General features: G+C 41.3%; 1 protein-coding gene across 8 annotated transcripts in view; it reads left to right on the top strand.

Moving 5' to 3' along the window:
* Positions 1-528: 528 nt before the first annotated feature.
* side-VIII (sidestep VIII) overlaps positions 529-19,195 on the top strand; it is a 60,959-nt gene continuing 42,292 nt past the window's right edge. For 3 of the 8 annotated variants that reach the window (XM_017074248.4, XM_017074246.4, XM_017074254.4), the window contains exons 1-3: positions 529-831; positions 6,212-6,579; positions 9,278-9,298. In XM_017074248.4, the coding sequence (XP_016929737.3) occupies positions 6,429-6,579; positions 9,278-9,298 (172 nt within the window). In that variant the 5' untranslated portion in view covers positions 529-831; positions 6,212-6,428. The remainder of the gene's footprint in view (positions 832-6,211; positions 6,580-9,277; positions 9,299-19,195) is intronic. The other 5 variants (XM_017074250.4, XM_017074251.4, XM_070995179.1 and 2 more) reach the window with 3 other exon arrangements.

Below are 19,195 nucleotides of genomic sequence, written 5' to 3'. Positions count from 1 at the left end.
CTGTTTTTTAGAACAAGCTGCGCCAGAGAAAAACCCGAGAGAAATGAAATAACCCGAGAGAGAGTCGCAGAAATGCCGCAGGCTAATTTGAAATGTAAACAAGATTAACCGCTGCCATAATCCAAATGCAGTATATCTATCTATCTATATCTATCTATCTTTTCAATATAGAGCTGCCCAAGTGTACTATTACTGACTAAGTTTCTAATTCTATTTGCTCATCTGGTGTTTTTGGGGTTTTCGGGGTAAAAACTTACAGGAACCAATCCCAAAAGCGTGCTATAAAAACGCAGAGCCGCGTTTACAGTGCCCTGTTATCAGGCAGCATCCACAACCACCACTTCGGGTTTCCAGCTTCGGGGTCTTGAAATCATCTCTCGACTGCGCTCTCGGGACCGCTTCTCTTCGTACCGCTTATTGGGCGGCTGTGAGCGTGTTCCGCTCGGCTTTTGGTCGCCCCACTCGGCACGGATGCTGTCCGAGCTCGAGACCCTCGGTTCCAGCGTGTGTACCATAAAAATCGGTTCAGTGAGAGTTTGCGATCCCGCGGGTACGGTCGGAACTAACGGGACTTCAACGACGTGTCGCGAACAGTGCGAATTGGAATTGCTTTCCGGCCATCTGAGCAAATCAAAACCGTGCTTGCAATAAATCTCCGACAAATCCACTGCCAGATCCGGGAATTGTGTGAAATCCGGTAGTTATTTGTGGATGGAAATCAATGAAAACCAATAGTACGATGTGCCCATCTTAGAAACTAGAGAATGCCAAACTAAGAAGTGCAAAAGTGCGTTAAAAATTCGGGCACACACCTAAAAACTGGTTCGCAATGTAAGCAGCTGCCAAATGATGTTCCATTTCTAGTTCTTGTTGTTGACAAGCAATTTGTAGCCATGACGCTGGATTCGCGAATCAGCGAATCGCCCATTCAAAAGATCTGACTCTGATCTGACTGCAATGCCCCCACACTTTGCTTTCAATGAAAATCATTTTCATTTCCACGGCAGGCGGCACACAGAGCCATTGAAAAGCGCACGAACCCCGAGTGGCGTCGTCGTGCTCGTTTGGATTATTTTGCTAGTTTAGTGGGTGTGCGTCTATATCTCGGTCTATATCTATCCAGTACGATGTGGCTGTGCGATTTTCTTTTTTTTTGATGGTGAAGCCGGCAGATAAAACGATTTCTCCGCTCAGCTGCTCGTTTCATCGCTATTTTTTTTTGCGGATTTCTTTCATTTGCTTGCTAAAATAGTTTTTTGTTGTTTCCAACGGGCAGCTCGTACAAATTGCACGAAAATTGTTATTGTTGAGCATTTTAGTTATTTATATGGTTAGTTCTTTGCTCGTTTTTCGTATTTCGTAATGCATGTGCCGACATTTCTCTTCATGTAGAGTGGCCCTGCAAATGCCATCATATTTCATGGCACTCGGACATAAGTGCAAAATTGCTGGCCTTTGACGGCCATTAAGGCGCAGTGAAATGTGAGCCATAAACTCATAGATAAATATATGTAGTAGCATAGATCCATCCCCCCCCCCCAAACACTTCACCACCCAAGAACGTGTACATATTTGTTTAAATTGCTAAATTGCTGAAGTGTGCGTGTAATGAAATTACACAGATGAATGCCACTTCAAAGCAAACTGTTGAGGCCTGTGATGGTGGCCAAATTGAATGTGCACGATAAGCTGCAGGGAAAAAGATTGACGGACCTACGACTGATTGAGATGATAGCGATATGAACAAGTGCTGCGGAATTAATTTGAGGAGGTGTGAATTTATAGCTCGGATTTGGCCAGCTTCTATTTGACAAAGTGAATGGAAGTAGGAATCAGATGAAGACAAGCAAATTAAATGAATACGAGTTAAGGTTGATCATAATATAGGGCTTTACATTTATGATAAAAAGGGGAATGATTAAATGATTTGAATAAAGAACTTTAAGATTGTAAGGCCTAAGGTTTATTTATTTCTTTAATGTGTTTAATGTGTATTTGCTTTGAAGAAGCTTTAAATATTATTAGATAAATCATAATAATCTCCAAGGTGATAGTTATATTTTCACATTGGAATAGGTATATATAATAAATATAAAACTAATTGCATATTCATTTTATTTATATTAATTGGTATATTGGCTTATACTTTAGTTATTTTTAAATATAAAAGCAATAAATGTTAATAGATAAATCATTATAATCAACAAGGAGATATATATATTTTCACAAAGGAATAGGTAAATCATAAATTTGAAACTAATTGTATGTTAAACTTATTCCGTTTCCGAATCAGGGTCAATACCATTTTGGTGAGCTCCGAAATCCTTCCAAATGCCCCCCAGTTAGATACAATTTTTTTCTGTAGGTATCTAGTTCATTGAAATAGCTTAACATATGTACTAATTCCACAAAAGACTATTGTTTCAAATTGCAACCCGATCCCCGCTGTTTCCATTATGGTTCCTAATCAAACTCATTTATTCGCTGTGCCAAACATTAATTACGAATTCCGACACAAATTCGACAGACCAACAAGCTGGAGTTGAGGAAAACAATGGCCTAACGATTCGGCGACAAAAGCCATTTATAAACGACACACGATACAACATAAACAAAATTATTGGGGACACCGAGAACAAAGTGCATCAATTCGGAATGGAAATGCGAGTGCAAGTGAATTTTAATATGCAATTAATGCTGCGGACAGCTGGAGACCGAGTTTATTTGCATATCAAAACGCTCGTCATCAAGATGGGGTGTGGGTTGAGGATTGAGGGTGGAGGGTTGAGGGTTGACAAGGCCATTCCATTCCGAAGTGTTAAGGAGTGCGTCCTGATGCCGGCTTAATGTGGGCATGCAAACAAGCTACCAGACTCACCCAAGTATGCAGCACAATTAGCAGCCACGGGGATGGGAAACAGCTGCTGGGGTGTGGATGTGGATGATGATGATGTTGATGATGGCGCCAAGTGTGGAACGCTCTGATTGCTGCCCAGTCCTGAAGGTCCTGCCCACACACGCACACATCCCTACGACCATTCGAATTTTTAGTATTCATAAAATTGCACTTGAACCCTTGCGAAACGAGGCAGCCAGGCATGGCTTTTTATAGGCTCACTTAGCGCACATAAACCGCGAAAAAAGTGGCACGGCCAGGTAGCAGCCAGGAGTATCCTGCTCAAGGACTCTCCTGTTGCCAGCACACACACACCCGCGCACTTATAGATGCCATAATAATATTGTAACTTTGCACTTCAAATTGCATTTTAATGCAAACACACTTCATTACATTACAAAATAAAGGGGCTGAGTAGTGGTGAGGGGCGGGCGCCATTTTCCCTGCCGGAAATGGAAAAACGTCGACACACTTTACTGCAGCTGCAGCCGGAAAACTCACACACACAACCACACACACACACTCACTTGCTGGCTTGGCAAGTTTGTAAATTGAAGTGCATGTCGATCGTAGGTGGATGCCTCAATGGCGAAACTGGCACAATGCTACCCCCACACCCATTATACACCCACCTGCCCACATCCAAACTAACGAACACACTCGCTCACAGGCACATGCCCATCGAGGTTACGTATACGCAGCGTGTACTCCCTGGCTGAAACCCAACCGCCTTCACCTTTGGCCCTCAGTTTGCATTAGCTAATGTGAGTCACATTTTATTGGGAACGCTTTTTATTGGCTGCACACACAAGTTTTTATCCTTGCATAACCCATTCACTAAACTGATTTGCCAAAAGTTTGGCAAGGCCCTGGCTAAATGGATTTTGAGTGGCTCACATATTTAATTTCGGGGCCAATTTCCAGTATCGAATGTGTGCCAAACATTAAAGTCAACCGCCTGGCTGGCTGGCCGACTAGTCTCTCGATTTAGTATGTAAATTTGATCAACTCCACTCGGGCATTTGGTTCACGTACCAACGTTTTAATTAAAGCTTTCATTTCTCGATTCAATTAAATGTTGAGCGCAGATCAAACCTGCATCTCGAATGTTTGGATATTTTTAGATTAGATTTTTATTCCCAGGCGTTGAAATTTTATTAAGCACTCCACACCATTTTGCTCCCCCTCTAGATTGACTAACGATTTACAAATATTTTCACTTTATCGGAATGGATATCCATTTGCAGGCGCTGCTCGCATTGTAAATAAATTTAGAGAAATTTATTAGGGCCGCTTTAAAAACATGATTAAGTGGGCACTCCACCGCTTGTCAGTTTGCGGTTGTGGGGGTTAACAGTTGTTGGCCAAGTTTCACTCGCTTTACATTCAGGTCGATGGCAAATATAAAAACTTTAGGGCGTAGGCCGCGGAAATAAAATTAGTGCAGTCAGCTAAAAGCTTTTGGAACCTGTAATGCTGTCGATAAAAATCCAGCTAGAGCAAGTCAATATATCATAAAAGCACGTCCCATCGAGGCCTCGATTTTGCGGCTGTTTAGGTAGGGGTTTTACAGTGAAAATAAGTTTATATTTTATTTGTTTTGATTTTTTGAAGTGCAGAGTTCCTTATAAACGTTTAAAAGATTTTTTAAAGGTATTGTTTATGTTGTATTTAAAAATAAAGTAGCCCTGTTCTGGATATTGTCTCGAACTTGAATTGTGTTTGGATCTGCTTTCTATGTCATATAGCAAGTATCTAATAAATAATAACTTTGAAATAACTAATTGGTTGCCTAGATTTTTCCAGTGTCCCGTCGCTGTACTTTTAGACTATACTTTTTAAATGCAGAGTTCCCTTAAAACATTTAAAATCTATTTTTAAGAAAATTTTTTTTGGTACTACTCGAAAATAGTCTCAAATTTCAATTGTTATTGGATATAAATACTACTTTCTTCCAAGAAAAATACTGAAAATATTTGTGTGGCAAATCTTTATGGATCAGATCACGTAAAGTATGATTTTTCATACTTTTTTATGAGTTAGCATATCTTGTAGCACGATGTAATCCTAGTAGCATTATACCAACATTATTTTCAATCAGTTTTCGTTGTCTTGACTAGTTTTTTTCCCAGTGTCTCCTTACTGTGATATTCGAGCCAGTCTGTGTGAAGTCTAGAAAGATGAGCGTGTACAGTTTCCGATTTCCGCTTTCCTGTTTATCGTTTATTGGGTTTTTTGCAACGTAAAAGTAAAAGCACTGCCAGACCGAGACGCCGCCGAGCGAGGAAAGCAAAGGAAAGCTGGGGAAAAACAAGAAATCCGAAGAGAAATTTGCACTCGTTAGCTCCTCAGAGGGAACCGACTTCTGGCAGTGCCATCATCGTCATATTGAACTTTGATGCTGGCACGTTTCTCCGGCTTTTTGCCTTAGTCCCCCGGCTTTTTCTCCCCGCTTAAAGATCTACACGCGCGGATACTTTGGCACATGTTTTGGTATACTACCATCCATTCACGGCCATTTCCCATCCAGAACTCGCGGGAGTTCCTGGGAGCCTCCTTTTGCCAGTTGGTCGTCGTGTGTTGTTAGTCATTTATATGGGCCACATAAATTATAACAAATATGTACGCAGGCGGCATTCGAAATGATTTCTCACAGTTCGCGCACTCGGGGCTGCGAGTTATAAATAATCTTTAATTAAAAGAGCCCCGTGGCGGAAGACAGAAATATGTTTTAAAATATTGAGGTGTACGTGATGTCGGGCTGTTGACAAAATGGCTAAATGTGCTGTGATTTGTAGCTGTCTACCCAAGACAACGCACTTTATGCAGATACATTTCCTTGTCAGATACATTTCCTTTGTTTAATTGCTCTTAAAGTAACATAATCTGATATCTACAGCTGTGCCGCATTTGATTGTGTGTAATTCGATTTGATTTTGCAGCGCGAATTAACAATTGCCGGGGCATAAATAACGCTCGTTTACAATTGCCATAAATTTAAAAGACAAACAAATTAACCCAATAAAATTTGTAAAAATCACATAAATTACATTTGCATGTTTGCATGTCGGTGAAAGTGCAATGAATTTGCCTACAAATTTGCCAAACCGAAAATAAAGGCAATTAAATGAATTTTACCAGGGCAACAGAAATGGAAAACTGTAATTACCCTAGAAATGGCATAAAATTGTACTATATTTTATTATTTTGCTCGCCATTGTTTTGCTTTATTTATGGGGATGTCAACAAATTTTGCACCTACATATGCCTCTCTCTTCAACTGCCGACTTTCTCTCTCTGTCTAACTCTTTGCAGCATTTGCGAAATAATTTAAATCGAATTGAGGCAAAAATAAATCGCGTGAATGAACCACCTTCGAAAAATGCTAGCAGTGCAAAGTGTGAAAGGTTTTTGAGCCGGAAAGTAGGCAATACCGGTGCAGGAGCATCAGGATAACCGGCCATCATCCCCCTTATCTCCCTCATCCACATACCAGAATATTGCCTGCAGGATCGAGGGCTGGACCATCATCATGGGCAGGTCCTGCAGCCGCTGGCTCTCCCTGCCGCTCTGCCTACTCGTCCTGTTCGTCCTGTCCACTCTAAATGGCCAAGCGGCGGCGGCGTCTCGAGTCCGAGTGAGTTCCTCGACGACGATGACGCGGAACATAGAGGAGGAAAACGGTGAGTGACCCATAACATTACATTTATTAACACGGAACTAGGATTTATATCTAGAATTTAAGAATAGCTTGTTGATCTCGATAAATTCAATTTCATCACAAAGTAATCTATAAGAAAATAACGATATTTTCTTATACAGATTTTATATAGAGCCATTCGGTTTCAAATCAGCTAAAGCTGGGCTATAAAAATATAAAAAACTCAAAGAGTAATTTTTTTAAGCTTTAAATTCTTTTAAAAAATATTTTTAACGGGTATCAATATTGGATTATTTAATTCATTCAACCCCTAAAAAATAAAATATCATGAAGTCAGAGAGTAATTTCCTCCAGATTAAATTCACTTATAAATATAAAGACTCTTAAGAGTAGTCAATCCTGGAATATTATAATAATAATTATTTTTTATGGGTATCAAAGTTACACCTATATTTTATGAGGTGGTATAAAATAAATTTCCAATAAATTTATTAAATCATACAATCATAACAAATTGATCATGAATAAACTTTGGATATATGTAACTATAATAATAACAACAGAAATATATATTTTGGCTTGCATATTGCAATGGTATCATCAAAAATGGTCTTTAAAAAATTAAAGCAAAGCATTTTAAATACTTTAAATTTAAAGTTACAAGTTTCTTTGCCAATTTTTTTCAGGACTTGTGCCTAAATATAATAGTGTTTAAAAACAAATGGTTACTACGCCACCTAATAACAATTTACGTTTTGAGTGATGAGTGATGAGAATCGAAATAAAATTGCTTCGATAAGGGTCGTTTTGATTGTTTTATTTTTAATATATGTAGATCTCGCTGTAACGGCAGTAATAAAACTATTTTAATGGAACCAAAATGAAATGAACAATTTGCGATGGCCATATCGAACTGATAATGTGTCTTTTCCCTTTGTGTTCGAAAGTTAATTTAAAATGAAAAGTTTGCTTTCCATTAGTCGTATCTATGTGTGCGTTCGCTTGTATGTACACACGTTTGTCGGTGTGTGTGAGTGCTGTGTTCATGTGTGCGTGGGCCTGTCGCAACTTTTATTCAATCAACATAAAGTTTATTGTGTGTAAAGAAAATTGCGTTTTCGCCTGCCTTTGTGGGCTGACAAAGCGAGGCTTTTGTCGCTGCATTATTGAGTAAATGAAATTTTCGGTTTTATGCGTGCAAATTAAGCCAAATTGTTATGGATTTGAAATCGATTTCGAATCGATGCGAATCGCGGTTACCAAAATAAAAAAAAATCCTTTTAATCGCAGCAGCTGACAGCTGTTGTTCCGGGGATGGCGAGAACTTTCCTTTGAGCCATCACTTTCCCTGGCAAATAATAAAATGTGGCTAATAAATAAGCTCAAGGCCTGGGGGCTCCACTTTGAGTGCTAAACGAGCGGCGACGAAAGCCACAGAAATGCGTAACAAACTTGCCAAACTTTTCGGCCATCGAAAAGTTTCTCGAGTAGATGGTACATTAGCATTGGGCCAAGTTCACAGGCCCCTGTCAGTGGCAAGAAAGAGTGTCCAGGTTCTGGAACTAGTTATCTATTGGTCGGTTCTGTTTCCATCTCAATTAACCCGGAAAACGAGTGGGAGCCAGGCCTGAGATCACGCATACGCTATGTGGGCCTGTGTAATTTGGCCAGGCCAAGAAACCTCCTTATCCTGCCCCCCAAAGTCAAAGTCAAAGCCAAAGTCCAAGTCAAACAAACGTCCTGGCAGTGCAGCGGTTTAACGCCCGGGGCCTGGGTGCATATTGTTCCACTTGCCTGCTCGGCCTTTTGATGCCAAAGTTTCCAACTGACGCAAATTGCTGGTGTGGTCCGCATGTGGGCCATGTTGGCTCTTCATAAATTCAGATTTTATATGTTTTCAATTGAATTTCGTTGTTGCGCCAGCCAGTCAGCCATCCAGCCAGCCATCCAACCAGCCAACCATCCAACTGGCCGAAACTTTTCACTTTGGCATTTTAATGTTTTCCAAGTTAACTTCGCCACACGCCACCACTTCCTCTGAAGTACATAGTTCCGGCCGTTTGCCTGCTGCTAAGCTGGCTAGGAAAAGTATTTATCGCATTTCTATGAAAACAACCTACTCAACATTTTGGCCAAAAACTTGGAAATTATGTTTGGCTTGCCGCTCCGATTTGCCGCTGTTGTTGTTCTGTGTCTGTGTGTTCTTGGGCAAAAGTTTGGCAGCGCAGCTTTATAAATGCTTATTTAGAGGCATATCTGATGAGTTAAGTTTCGGTCCCGAGCTCTGTAAACTTCGATTCAGATGTCTGTATCTGAGCTGGTGTTGGCCAACTTTCCCAAAGGCTTTAACGCCAGATTTACAAGATATTTAGCCAAGCAATTCGAGATTGAATGCATGTGAGGCTGGTAACTGGGTTTCGGTTCAACAACTAGGCACTAGATGCGATTTGTTTTCCTCGGATTTTGGCAGAATTAAGTCTTTCTGAAGTTTCCAATTATGCTTAGCAAATATTCCCAAGTTTAGTGGCCTCAAAGCCTTGCATTTATCATTTCTCTAAGCCCATATTTGCTACATTTTATTATTTGAATATAACAATTTGTTAAATACTTTATTTCCGTTTATTATATGTTATTTATAATCACTTAAGCTTTGCATTTGTATTATTTATGTATTATTTCTTTTTAATTTACACGCTTATTTTCTTTTTATTTACTTGCAGCCCTTCTTTTACTTTTAGCTGGTAAGTTGATGACCACATAATTTATTTTCCAATCACCTAATTTATGCGGCCTTTAAGCTATACAAATATTATTGGTCTTTAAGCCAGGACAACCCAAACAGTTTGCCCATCCGATTGACCGGGCATAAACGCAAGGGGCGTTGGCAACAGCTGCTGCCACGCCCACAACATGAATACAAACACGAACCCACACAGTCGAAGGCATCAAAGCAGCTAAAAAATCAGCTTTTGTAAGGCGAGCCGGCCAAGGGAAAAGTCAAGATTCCGAATGGATAGCAGTAAGCCGGGGAAAAGCAGAGAAAACCCAGAGAAAAATGCCAGAAAAAAACCCAGAAAAAACCAAAAAACACTAGGGTAAAAGCAAAAAAAAATACCAAAACAACTTTCAGCTGGTCAAAGTCCTTCGCAACGTGTGCGTGTAGTTGACCGAAAAAACTTTCCCTCCGAACTTAGCCCAAAGAGACTGAAAATTCCAGTGCAGCAGGAAGCCAGCTGACAGCGCGATGAATGACAAGCAGCGCCAGTTCGGTTCAGTTTGTCAAGAGTTTTCCCTTACTTTTCTCGATTTTTTCCCTTCTTTGGGCCATGGCATTGGCGATTGGCTCTGGAGTCCTGGCCAGAAAGTCCTGGCCGTCGGGAGAGTGGCCCACTAGGCCGTGGAAGTGTTTCGGCGGCGGCTTCAAAGGAAAAAGCGACTGTCGCCAACCCTCCATCCACGACCCACTCCAAATTTGTTGTGATTTTCGGTCTCTGTGCTTGTGAGGTTTTCTTTGCTCTTTGTTTGGCCCCGGGAAACTGGGCCTGTTTGCCTTTGGCCACACATAAATGCGTGGCCATACTTCATTCATTTCATGGCTTGGCAAGGACATTTATCATCTGCCCCTCGAGTGCGTCACAAAAAGGCAGTGGGCCACGCCGCCCCCTTCTTGTTGATGTTTCTATATTTGTGATGGGTGGTGGGTGGCAAAAAGCAAACACTCATACCCAAAAAAATTGCACAAATTTTACCCAAAATATTAAATAGAATTCATTTTGCTTACTCCTCAAGCATAGCCCCTCGACCGCATTTCCCTTGGCCGTTATTCATGGCACTTTTTGCCCTCTTATCGCTCGTGTTATTTTTGTATATGAATTTCTGCGGTTATATTCAATGCCAAGGAGGCCAGAAGGAGCCCAAGCAATTGGCGGGGCAAAAAAGTGGAAAATTTTAAGCCTACTTGAAATTTATTTGCACTCATTATGCCTGACAGTTCGCAGATATCAAGGCGGTGTGAAAAGAGCGAGATAAATTCATTTCGGGTCCTGGCGGCGAGCCATTAAAGAGTTTTCAGTCCTTGTTCGGCTTAGTGGCTAAGCCCATTGAACGGGATCGAGTTGGGCCTCAGACGGTGAGCTTCCAATGCCATTTTCAATAGAATGAATCCCATGGATCCACAAAACCCGGCCACGACCCACAGACTCACTAATGAACAAATAAAGCTTAGCGGGCCAAGGAAATAAAAGCCAACCACATTAATAAATCACACCGAGAAAGCGAGAACAGAATGGAAATAATGCAAATGCCTTGCGACAGATGAAGGCAGGCCTCTAGAAATGACAAAACAGTTTTCCCTAAGAAATCTCCATGTCTGACTTAAGAGATTTCCACGCAAATTCCGCAGCATGCAGAGCCAGGGAAATGGAATGGCATTTGCTGTCTGCCGCTCCAGATGAGTTTCCCATGTGCTTCGTGTCGTCGACACTGCCGAGTTATGTCCACATTCCCCCGTAAAATCAACAAGAAAAATCAGACAACTCCCCGGCCAGTTGGCAAGTTTATTGTCGGCAACTGGCAACTATTATGCCATGCTAATCGGCTTAGACCGACTTCGGACCAGGTCTGTGAGGAAGCCAAGGGCTCAGGCAAACGAGCCCGGCCAACCTACGAAGGATGTTGCCATGCCCCCTAAATTGTTCCTTTGCCACACGAGCTGTAAACACAGACAGGAAAAAATATTTAAATTTGGCATTGAAATTATCTGATATCTTAGAAAATATCCATTTTGTACGATCGTTTTTTAAGGCTGCGTTTTTACAGTCCGTCCGTTTGTCCGATTGTCCGTTTATCCGTCCGTTTGTCCGTCCGTTAGCTTCTACGCAGTCTAGTATCTCAGTTTTAGAGCTATCGGGCTGAAAATTTTTCAAAACTCTTCTTTCTATCGATCGGAAAAATTCCAGTCTTATAACAATGATCCTAAAAATAATAAAAACAAAATCTATAATACTTGTTTTTTATCATATTCTCTTTTGCTCTGGGTTATATCTCTTTTTTACAACTTCAGAATTTCGAATAGCATTTGTTTTTAATCGGACAACTATATCATATAGTTGCCATAGGAGTTATCGGAAAATTCATGAGCAAATAATATGAAAGAAAATTATAAGTTGGTGGTATTTAATCATATTTTGTTTTACTCAGGGGTATAGTATTATGTTAAGATTTCAGAATACAGATTTTTTTATGTATTATATAGCTCTCATAGGAACTTTCGGCATTTTTATAAACAAAACTCTTCCGAATTTACGATTTCTAACAATAAACGTATGATTTTAATGGTATGGATTAAGCTGAAAGGGTATATCAACTTCGACTTGGTAAAGCTAACCTCCCTTCTTGTTTTCTCAGCCTAAAAACAAATCTAATTTTTTCCCCGTGCAAGAACCGAATCAAAAGATGAAACTCCTGCGGATACCTGCGAACTTGTCTTTGTGTGTGCTTTGGTCCTACCAAATTTGCGGCCTGCCCTCATTTGGCTGACAGCCTAAGACGGCAGCCATCGCAGATGGAACCCCAAATTGTAGCCCTCTCCCTGGTGGGCCAAAAGAAAAAATCGCTTTGCCTGTGCGGTTGGCTGTGTTTTGGGTGTGCTTTCGTTAGCATTCCGTGTGGAATTTGATACTTGATTATTTGTTGCTGGCCTCAAGCGTGCATAATATATCAAAGTGGCGTCAACGTCAACTGGAGATGTTTGGCCCGGACCAGTCCCCACTTGGCGATCCCTTCGCCCGACATGTGTAGACATCATGTGTTGGCAGTCGGGCTGAAATCTTGTTTTTAGTTACAGTTTAGTGCTGGCCGCATAATAAATAAATAAACAGTTGACTCAGACTCCCCTGCCCGCCCACCTTTAAGTGGTCCTTCATCTGCCCACGGGTCCTGTCAGCTCCTTCGTGCATGTCCTGTCTCGTTTCGTATGCTAAAGAGCCGCGTGGCCCTGTCTTTAAGGCCCTGCCCCCAAACCCAAATCAGATGCGGCTCATGAAAAATTCCCGAAAAATGCCAAAGTTTTTCATTAATCTTTGGCAGTTGTTGTCGCTGTCGAGGATTTGCATACTTAAGTTGTCTTGACTTTATAAACAGGGGAATTTAAAAGCGCTTTCGGCTCATGCAAAAAGCAACAGTTGAAGAAGAACTGACCTAAGTAACATGAAAATATTAATATACATATATTTTAATACATACCCTTACATACCCATAAACGTAAGCCACTTTATAGCTGAGAAGCACATGGTAAAGCCAGTAAAATAACAAGACTTTAATAATAACAAGACTTTACCAATAAATCTCTTTCAATAAATCTGGTAAAATTGCCTCACCCACACAGATGCTCATTTTGCATATTAAACTCAAAAAGTATGCAGAACCTACTGCACATATGTATTTAAAGAGGAAGAACTTTGTGCGAGAGACACATAACTTCTTATTGATTTCCAACGTAAGCCCTGTGCACTTACACTAGGGATCCAAAGAAATTCCAGACAATTAGTGCTTGAAAATCCCATTCCTGGTTGCACTAATCATAAAGCTTTAGTCCCACACACACACACATATATGCACTGGGATATAGGGAAAGGACGAAAGGACGAAGTAGGCCTTCTGCTGGGGCCGAACCTTAAGGGCTTAAGACTCCAAAGCCACGTGATGCCTTGACAAAGTTCCGCAAATGGCAACTGTAACTTGCAGTTGCACATGTCATGCCTAAAGGACCAAAGCCCTGGGCACACACCATCGCAAGGATACGACGCACTAGGACATTCATAACAATTTGTCGGCCAAGAATGTAGCCAAAAATCTCGTACGCTCCCCCAATTGTTATACAACATTTAGGGTCATTTGCATACAAAACCTAAATTAAAATTCGACCGGGCTGAATGGAGTCGAGCTGCACATCCTTTGATGTGGCATCAGCAGCAGGAGTCCTTGCAACCGGTCCACCCTGTCCCCCGCCCTCTTGGTCCACCCTGGAGTATTTAATTCAGCAATCTGGCCGACAGTTGTTGCACTTTTCTAATTAGAGGAGCCAGGGGGTGAGGAGGGGTGGTAGGACGCCACGCCAGTCATAACAAAAGTTAATTAAACATGTAATTGTTGGCCAGAGCAGCAGGCGAAGATTTGCCAACGAGTGGGATTGAATATGTCGGGATCGAATGTGCAAAAACCCTACACCTACCTCGCTACAGGGTATCGCCCGGTTGGGCATGATTAAATTTCTGGTTTTTGCCCGCCGGCCAAGTGGAAATTTGATTAAGTTGCAGCAAGTGCCGAGTCCCGAGTCCCGAGTTCTGAATGGCCATTGTTTTTGCGGTTCGGTATAGTAACGTGAATTAAAACTGAAACTTGGGCTAATGGCTGGCGACTAGCTAGGGCTCCTCGACAGCACAATAAAAATTTTACAATTCAATTTCGCTTTTATTTCCCAGATATTATGCCCTGTAGCTGCCGCTAGTCCACCCACTTCATATGCTCTCTTTATTTTATTGCTTCAAATTGTTTGTTGCCATTTCGCATTTGTGCCGCCCGGCTGCGCAGAAACATTTAACTTTGTGCAACACGACGATGGGGCAAAAAAAACGCCCGGCAAGAGCGTGCTGCAAAATGAAAACATGGCGTGGCACAGCAACTAAAACCAACTATACTTAAAAAACTGAAACTAAAACAGCGCGGCGACAGCAAAAAAAAGTTGTCAACTCTCTTCAGCTGGAGGAGTTGGAGGCGGTGGAGTCCGGGGTGGGCGTGGCACACAACTCCAGTTGCAGTCGAAGTAAAGTCAAGTTACGCGTGGAACTCTCTGGGCCACAGGACACGGTAGCCAAGTAGCTCGGCGAACAGGGAAAGGATGTATAACAAGAAAGAACACTAGTCGATGTAGTCGACTATTAAATACCCGGTACTCAGCTAAAGGGAGTGCGAGGGAGATGGAGATATGCATGCAGCAATTCGGCTGTTCGAAATTGCACACTTTATTTGCTTATAACTTTTTAATGAATGGTCAGATTTGAACAATTTTTTGTATGCAGATGGGTATTGATAATCAGAACAAAATCTCATTAAGACTTTTACAAAATATTAAAAAATGTGGGGATAAATAGGTTAGGGGCATAGCTCCCTGCTGAAAAAAAATTCCGCTGCGCAAGAAGCTCCAGAATCTTCATGCGTTTATGACAGAATATATACGACTTTATAGGGACGAAAACGTTTTTTTCTGTTACATACTTTCCGACAACTCTGGTATACCCTTTTACTCTACAAATAACGGGTATAAAAATGGGTTTAAAAAAATAAGGATAGAGTACTCCGAACCGTAGAGCAAAGAGTGGAGAACACCAAAAGCACATTTCAGCTTGAACTCCCACTGAGACCCGGGCCAAATGAAATTGCCAACGTGAAAGTGTAGAAAAATGCAGGCAGCGGGAAATGGGATTGAGGATTGGCGGTGGAGTCCTGACGGAGGTCCTGCCGGGAGTTGGCCCAAAGGATCGGGCTAACAACGGACCGCCACTGTCGTGCGTCTGCCACCAGTTAAACTGCAAAGTAAACGGACAAAATGTTAAATCAAAGCCAAACAAAAGAGGCGTAACGGGCCAGCAACAAGGTGGCGTTGAAAAGGAGTTTAGACAGGTGGCCAAAGCTCAGGTGGGCCTCCCCAAAGGGGCGAGGAGAAAGTTTTGCGAGCACTTTTGACAAGTTGAGTGCGACTTACGGAACCAGCTGGCTTTTGATCATGTTTTATCCAATAAATAGATAACGAAATTTTATGATAGATAGCTCGGAGAGTTTTATTGCTCAGCAGAATGGCTGGAATGTTTATTAAACACAAATATTTCTCACCTGTGCATAAAAAATCTTTGAAAATTTCATTGCGCCTGGCTCGAAATGTGTGTCACAAACGGCATGACATTCGCCACATGAATTTTTCATGCAGGCATTAAGGCTACTGTGGCATTATTAATGCGGCTTCATTATGAAATTGTGCAACAAATAATAAATCGATTAAGCAAATATTTGTCGGCACTAAAAGTGTGTATTTTTACAAATGTAGCTGTTGGATGTTGGATGATGTTTTTTTTGTCTGAGTGGCCTGGTGCCGTAGAGGGGGTTTCGGTCCAGCCATATGCAATTTCTGTGCGTCATCCATTTTAATATTTCAACAAAACCAGAAATGACGCTGTAAAACCGACGCGGTTATATGTCAAATATTCCCCCTTCCCATATGCATATGCATGCATATTTCGCATGGGGGACAGTGGAGACTGGTTGGGTTTTTTAAATTTTGCATGTAAATTTCATTGCATACACATGAACATTTATTTTGCTTTATGCCCCAGAAGAGAAGCGAACTGGGAGCGGCTGCTGTCTGCTGCATTTTAATAAATTTATGATTTTATTTTGAATTTTTTCCCACTGGCCAGCCCTCCAAATATGTGTCATTCGCCTGACAATTTCCCTTAACCGAAAAAAAGGAGAGACAAATAGATGGGGGGGGTCAGAAAACACAATAAAACCAAAAAAATGGAGAGAGGTCCATAAATAACGAAGCATTTTACTTTCTATTTGCTGGATGAGATTTATAAATGCGTTTTTGTTTGCCGTCGTTGTTTCGCCAAATCGCGTAGAAATTTCATCGCGATGCCCGGGCCACATTTCATTGAACGAAATGAAAAAATAATTGAAATATTTGCCAATCAGCAGAGCGAACATCGGAGCGCAGATAAGGCGACGAGCATTTCCCAGGAATTCCCAATTGCTGTCTGCGGCACGTTAATAAGCTCTTTGTTGACACGCACACAAACAGCCACATTCTCCGCCTGCCCAGGATTCGAGTCCTTCCAATCCACGTGTGTGTGAGTGGGTGTGTGTGAGTGTGTGTGGGGGGGGGGGGGGGGGGGGGGGTTTCTGATGTAAGGACCTCGTGTTATCTGCGCCGACATTGTGCTGGCCTTTCAGGCTGTCATCTGTGGCATGGGTCCTGGCGGGCTGTCGATTATCGAGTCGAGATTATTAACCTGTCAGTTTAGCGCTTTGTCTTGCCAATGCCAATGCCAATGCCAAGTTGGTCCTTTTGGCCATGGGAAACATTGACAGCTGCACAGCATTAATGTAAAATATTTGTTTTATTTGGAACAACAATTTTGCCATTTGTTTAGGTACTTACTTTTCTTGCTCTGAGATGGGTTCAAGATACTTTGAAACTTGTGAGATTTAAAAAAAACTGGAGGTTAGTGATGTCACATACTTAACGGAAAGTTTGATTGCCTAACGGTTAATGAAAAGATCTAAAAATCTTTTTTCTAGAAAACATTAATTTTTGCAGTATTTGTTATATATATTTATTAAATTTAGTTAATATTTTGTTTACAAAAATAGCTTAGAACTGTTGTTTTTTTAACCAGAGGAAGTCAATAAACTGATAGTTAGGCAAAAATTGGTTTTTCTGAGGAACAGTAACTTTTGCAAACTTTTTCCCAACCTTTTTCCTTGTTTTCTCTTTTAAAAGCGTGTTGCGAAACCTCGACATCGCCACTAGCCCATAATATACATAACCGAAAGTTAATTTAGCCTAATAGGTTAGGTAAAAATTGGAAACGTTATTTTATAGGAAATAATAATTTTGGTTGTATTTTAACCTGTTTTATCTATTCATTAAATTTGGCTCATTTTGTCTGTACAGAAATAGATTACAATTGCTCTTCTTCAAGCAAAGGTTCAATAACCTGATGGTTAGGCGAGCGTTAAAGGAATTATTGAAATGAAAATTAGTTTTTCTGAGGAAGAGGAATTTTTGCTAGTTGTTTGCAACTTTTTTCCGTAAATCGCGTTTGTAAAAAGCGTGCTGTGAAACCTCGACATCGCCACTAGCACATAACAACTTAACCGAAAGTTTAACTAACCTTGTTAATGTAAAAATTGGAAACGTTATTTTAGGAACTGGTACTTTTGACTGTAATTTCATCTGTTTTATCTATTCATTAAATTTGGCTCATTTAGTCTATACAGAAATAGATCAGAATTGCTCTATTTCAACCAAAGGTTCAATAACCTGATGGTTAGGCAAGCGTTAAGGGAATTATTGAAATGAAAATTAGTTTTTCTGAGGAAGAGGAGTTTTTGCAAATTTGTTTGCAACTTTTTTCCTGGTTTCCCTTTTAAATCGCGTTTGTAAAAAGCGTGTTGTGAAACCTCGACATCGCCACTAGCCCATAACAGTAACAGTAACAATGGCCGTAACAACGGCAGCAGTTGCAGCCATAATAGTAACAGTTACAGGGCAGAAACTTGTACAGGGGCACATTGTACATGGTACATGGTACATTGTAGATTGTTGCCGGGACATGGCGATTGCAATTGCAATTCCCGCACGAGTGCGGCTGCTTTTAAATTTTAATTAACTCAGAGGGCGAGAGCGGCAAAAACAAATCCGAGGGCCTGATGCCGCCATGGCAAAGTCGTGCAGAAAAAGTTATTATTTATTTCATGTTATTTCTGTGCTGTTTCAACGCGCCATAAACGACCAGTCCGGCTGAGGCCACTGACTTGGCCAAAAAGCAGGGGGTCTAGTTGGATTGTACTGGATGGTAGATGGACTGCAACTAGGCTGTGGGCCATTGCCATGTTCATTTATTTATGAGCATTTTACACAGCCAGTGCACACACAAACACAAGCACACACACACGCTTTGAGAAAACTCGTCTGGAAATTATGTAAATTTTTCAGTTATTTTTCGTAAATTCTTGCTGCCGGACCTGGGATCCGTTTGGTTTAGGTTCCGTCTCGTTGCCCATGTCCAGCATGTCCTGAAGAGTACATCCCCCTTAGCCCTTACCACCCCTTAGCCCTTCCATTTCCCATTGTCGTGGCGGGGGTCAAAAGTTCAACTGCTGTTTCGTAGGTGGCCCTTGTCAACGCAGCTTTTGTGTCTCTGGCTAGAATATATAACCCATTTTTGGCTTTTCACGACAACAGGCCAGCAACGGCAGCAACAACAAATTGTCGTCGTAGTCCTGCGGTCTGATCCCCATGCAAAATGCCACCCAGCCACATCCTGACCACCCACATTGTTGTTCAGGCAAGCGAATCCCGACAAGAGTTGACTCAAATTGCATTCGGTGTCCGGCCTTCAAAAGCACAGGCCCTACAAAATGCCATTTACATATATGTGCACCACTCGGCATCAGCTCAAGTTGGGGGTTTTTCGGTTATACTACATTTTTTTAGCAATGCCATAACCATATTTACCTTTGAAATATGAGCCGCCAAAAATGTGTTTGAAAAATGATTGAATGTCTTGCGTTGGTAATTTAAATGGTGGCGGAAACAGATGAGACAGGCATTTAGAAGCGCTCCTGGGAATTAAATGTGTGTATAATTCCCCCTTTGGGCCGCAATAATTCAGCTTTAACCTTTGGCCAACCCATGTCAAGTCGCTTTATCCATTTAATTTGCCTGACTTATTGTCTGGCAATCAAAAATAAATTTCGTTAAATCGAAATTAGACGCACAAAGGCCATTAATCTTCGCCACCAGACCCGCGTCCATTATCAGTGGCTAAACAGAGAGGCCATGGCCATGGAGTTTGTAA

Source organism: Drosophila suzukii, chromosome 2R (genome assembly GCF_043229965.1).
Source record: "Drosophila suzukii chromosome 2R, CBGP_Dsuzu_IsoJpt1.0, whole genome shotgun sequence".
Classification (NCBI taxonomy): Eukaryota; Metazoa; Arthropoda; class Insecta; order Diptera; family Drosophilidae; genus Drosophila; species Drosophila suzukii.
Note: the sequence above shows the minus strand (reverse complement) of the source record. Positions and strands in the feature narration are given on the sequence as shown.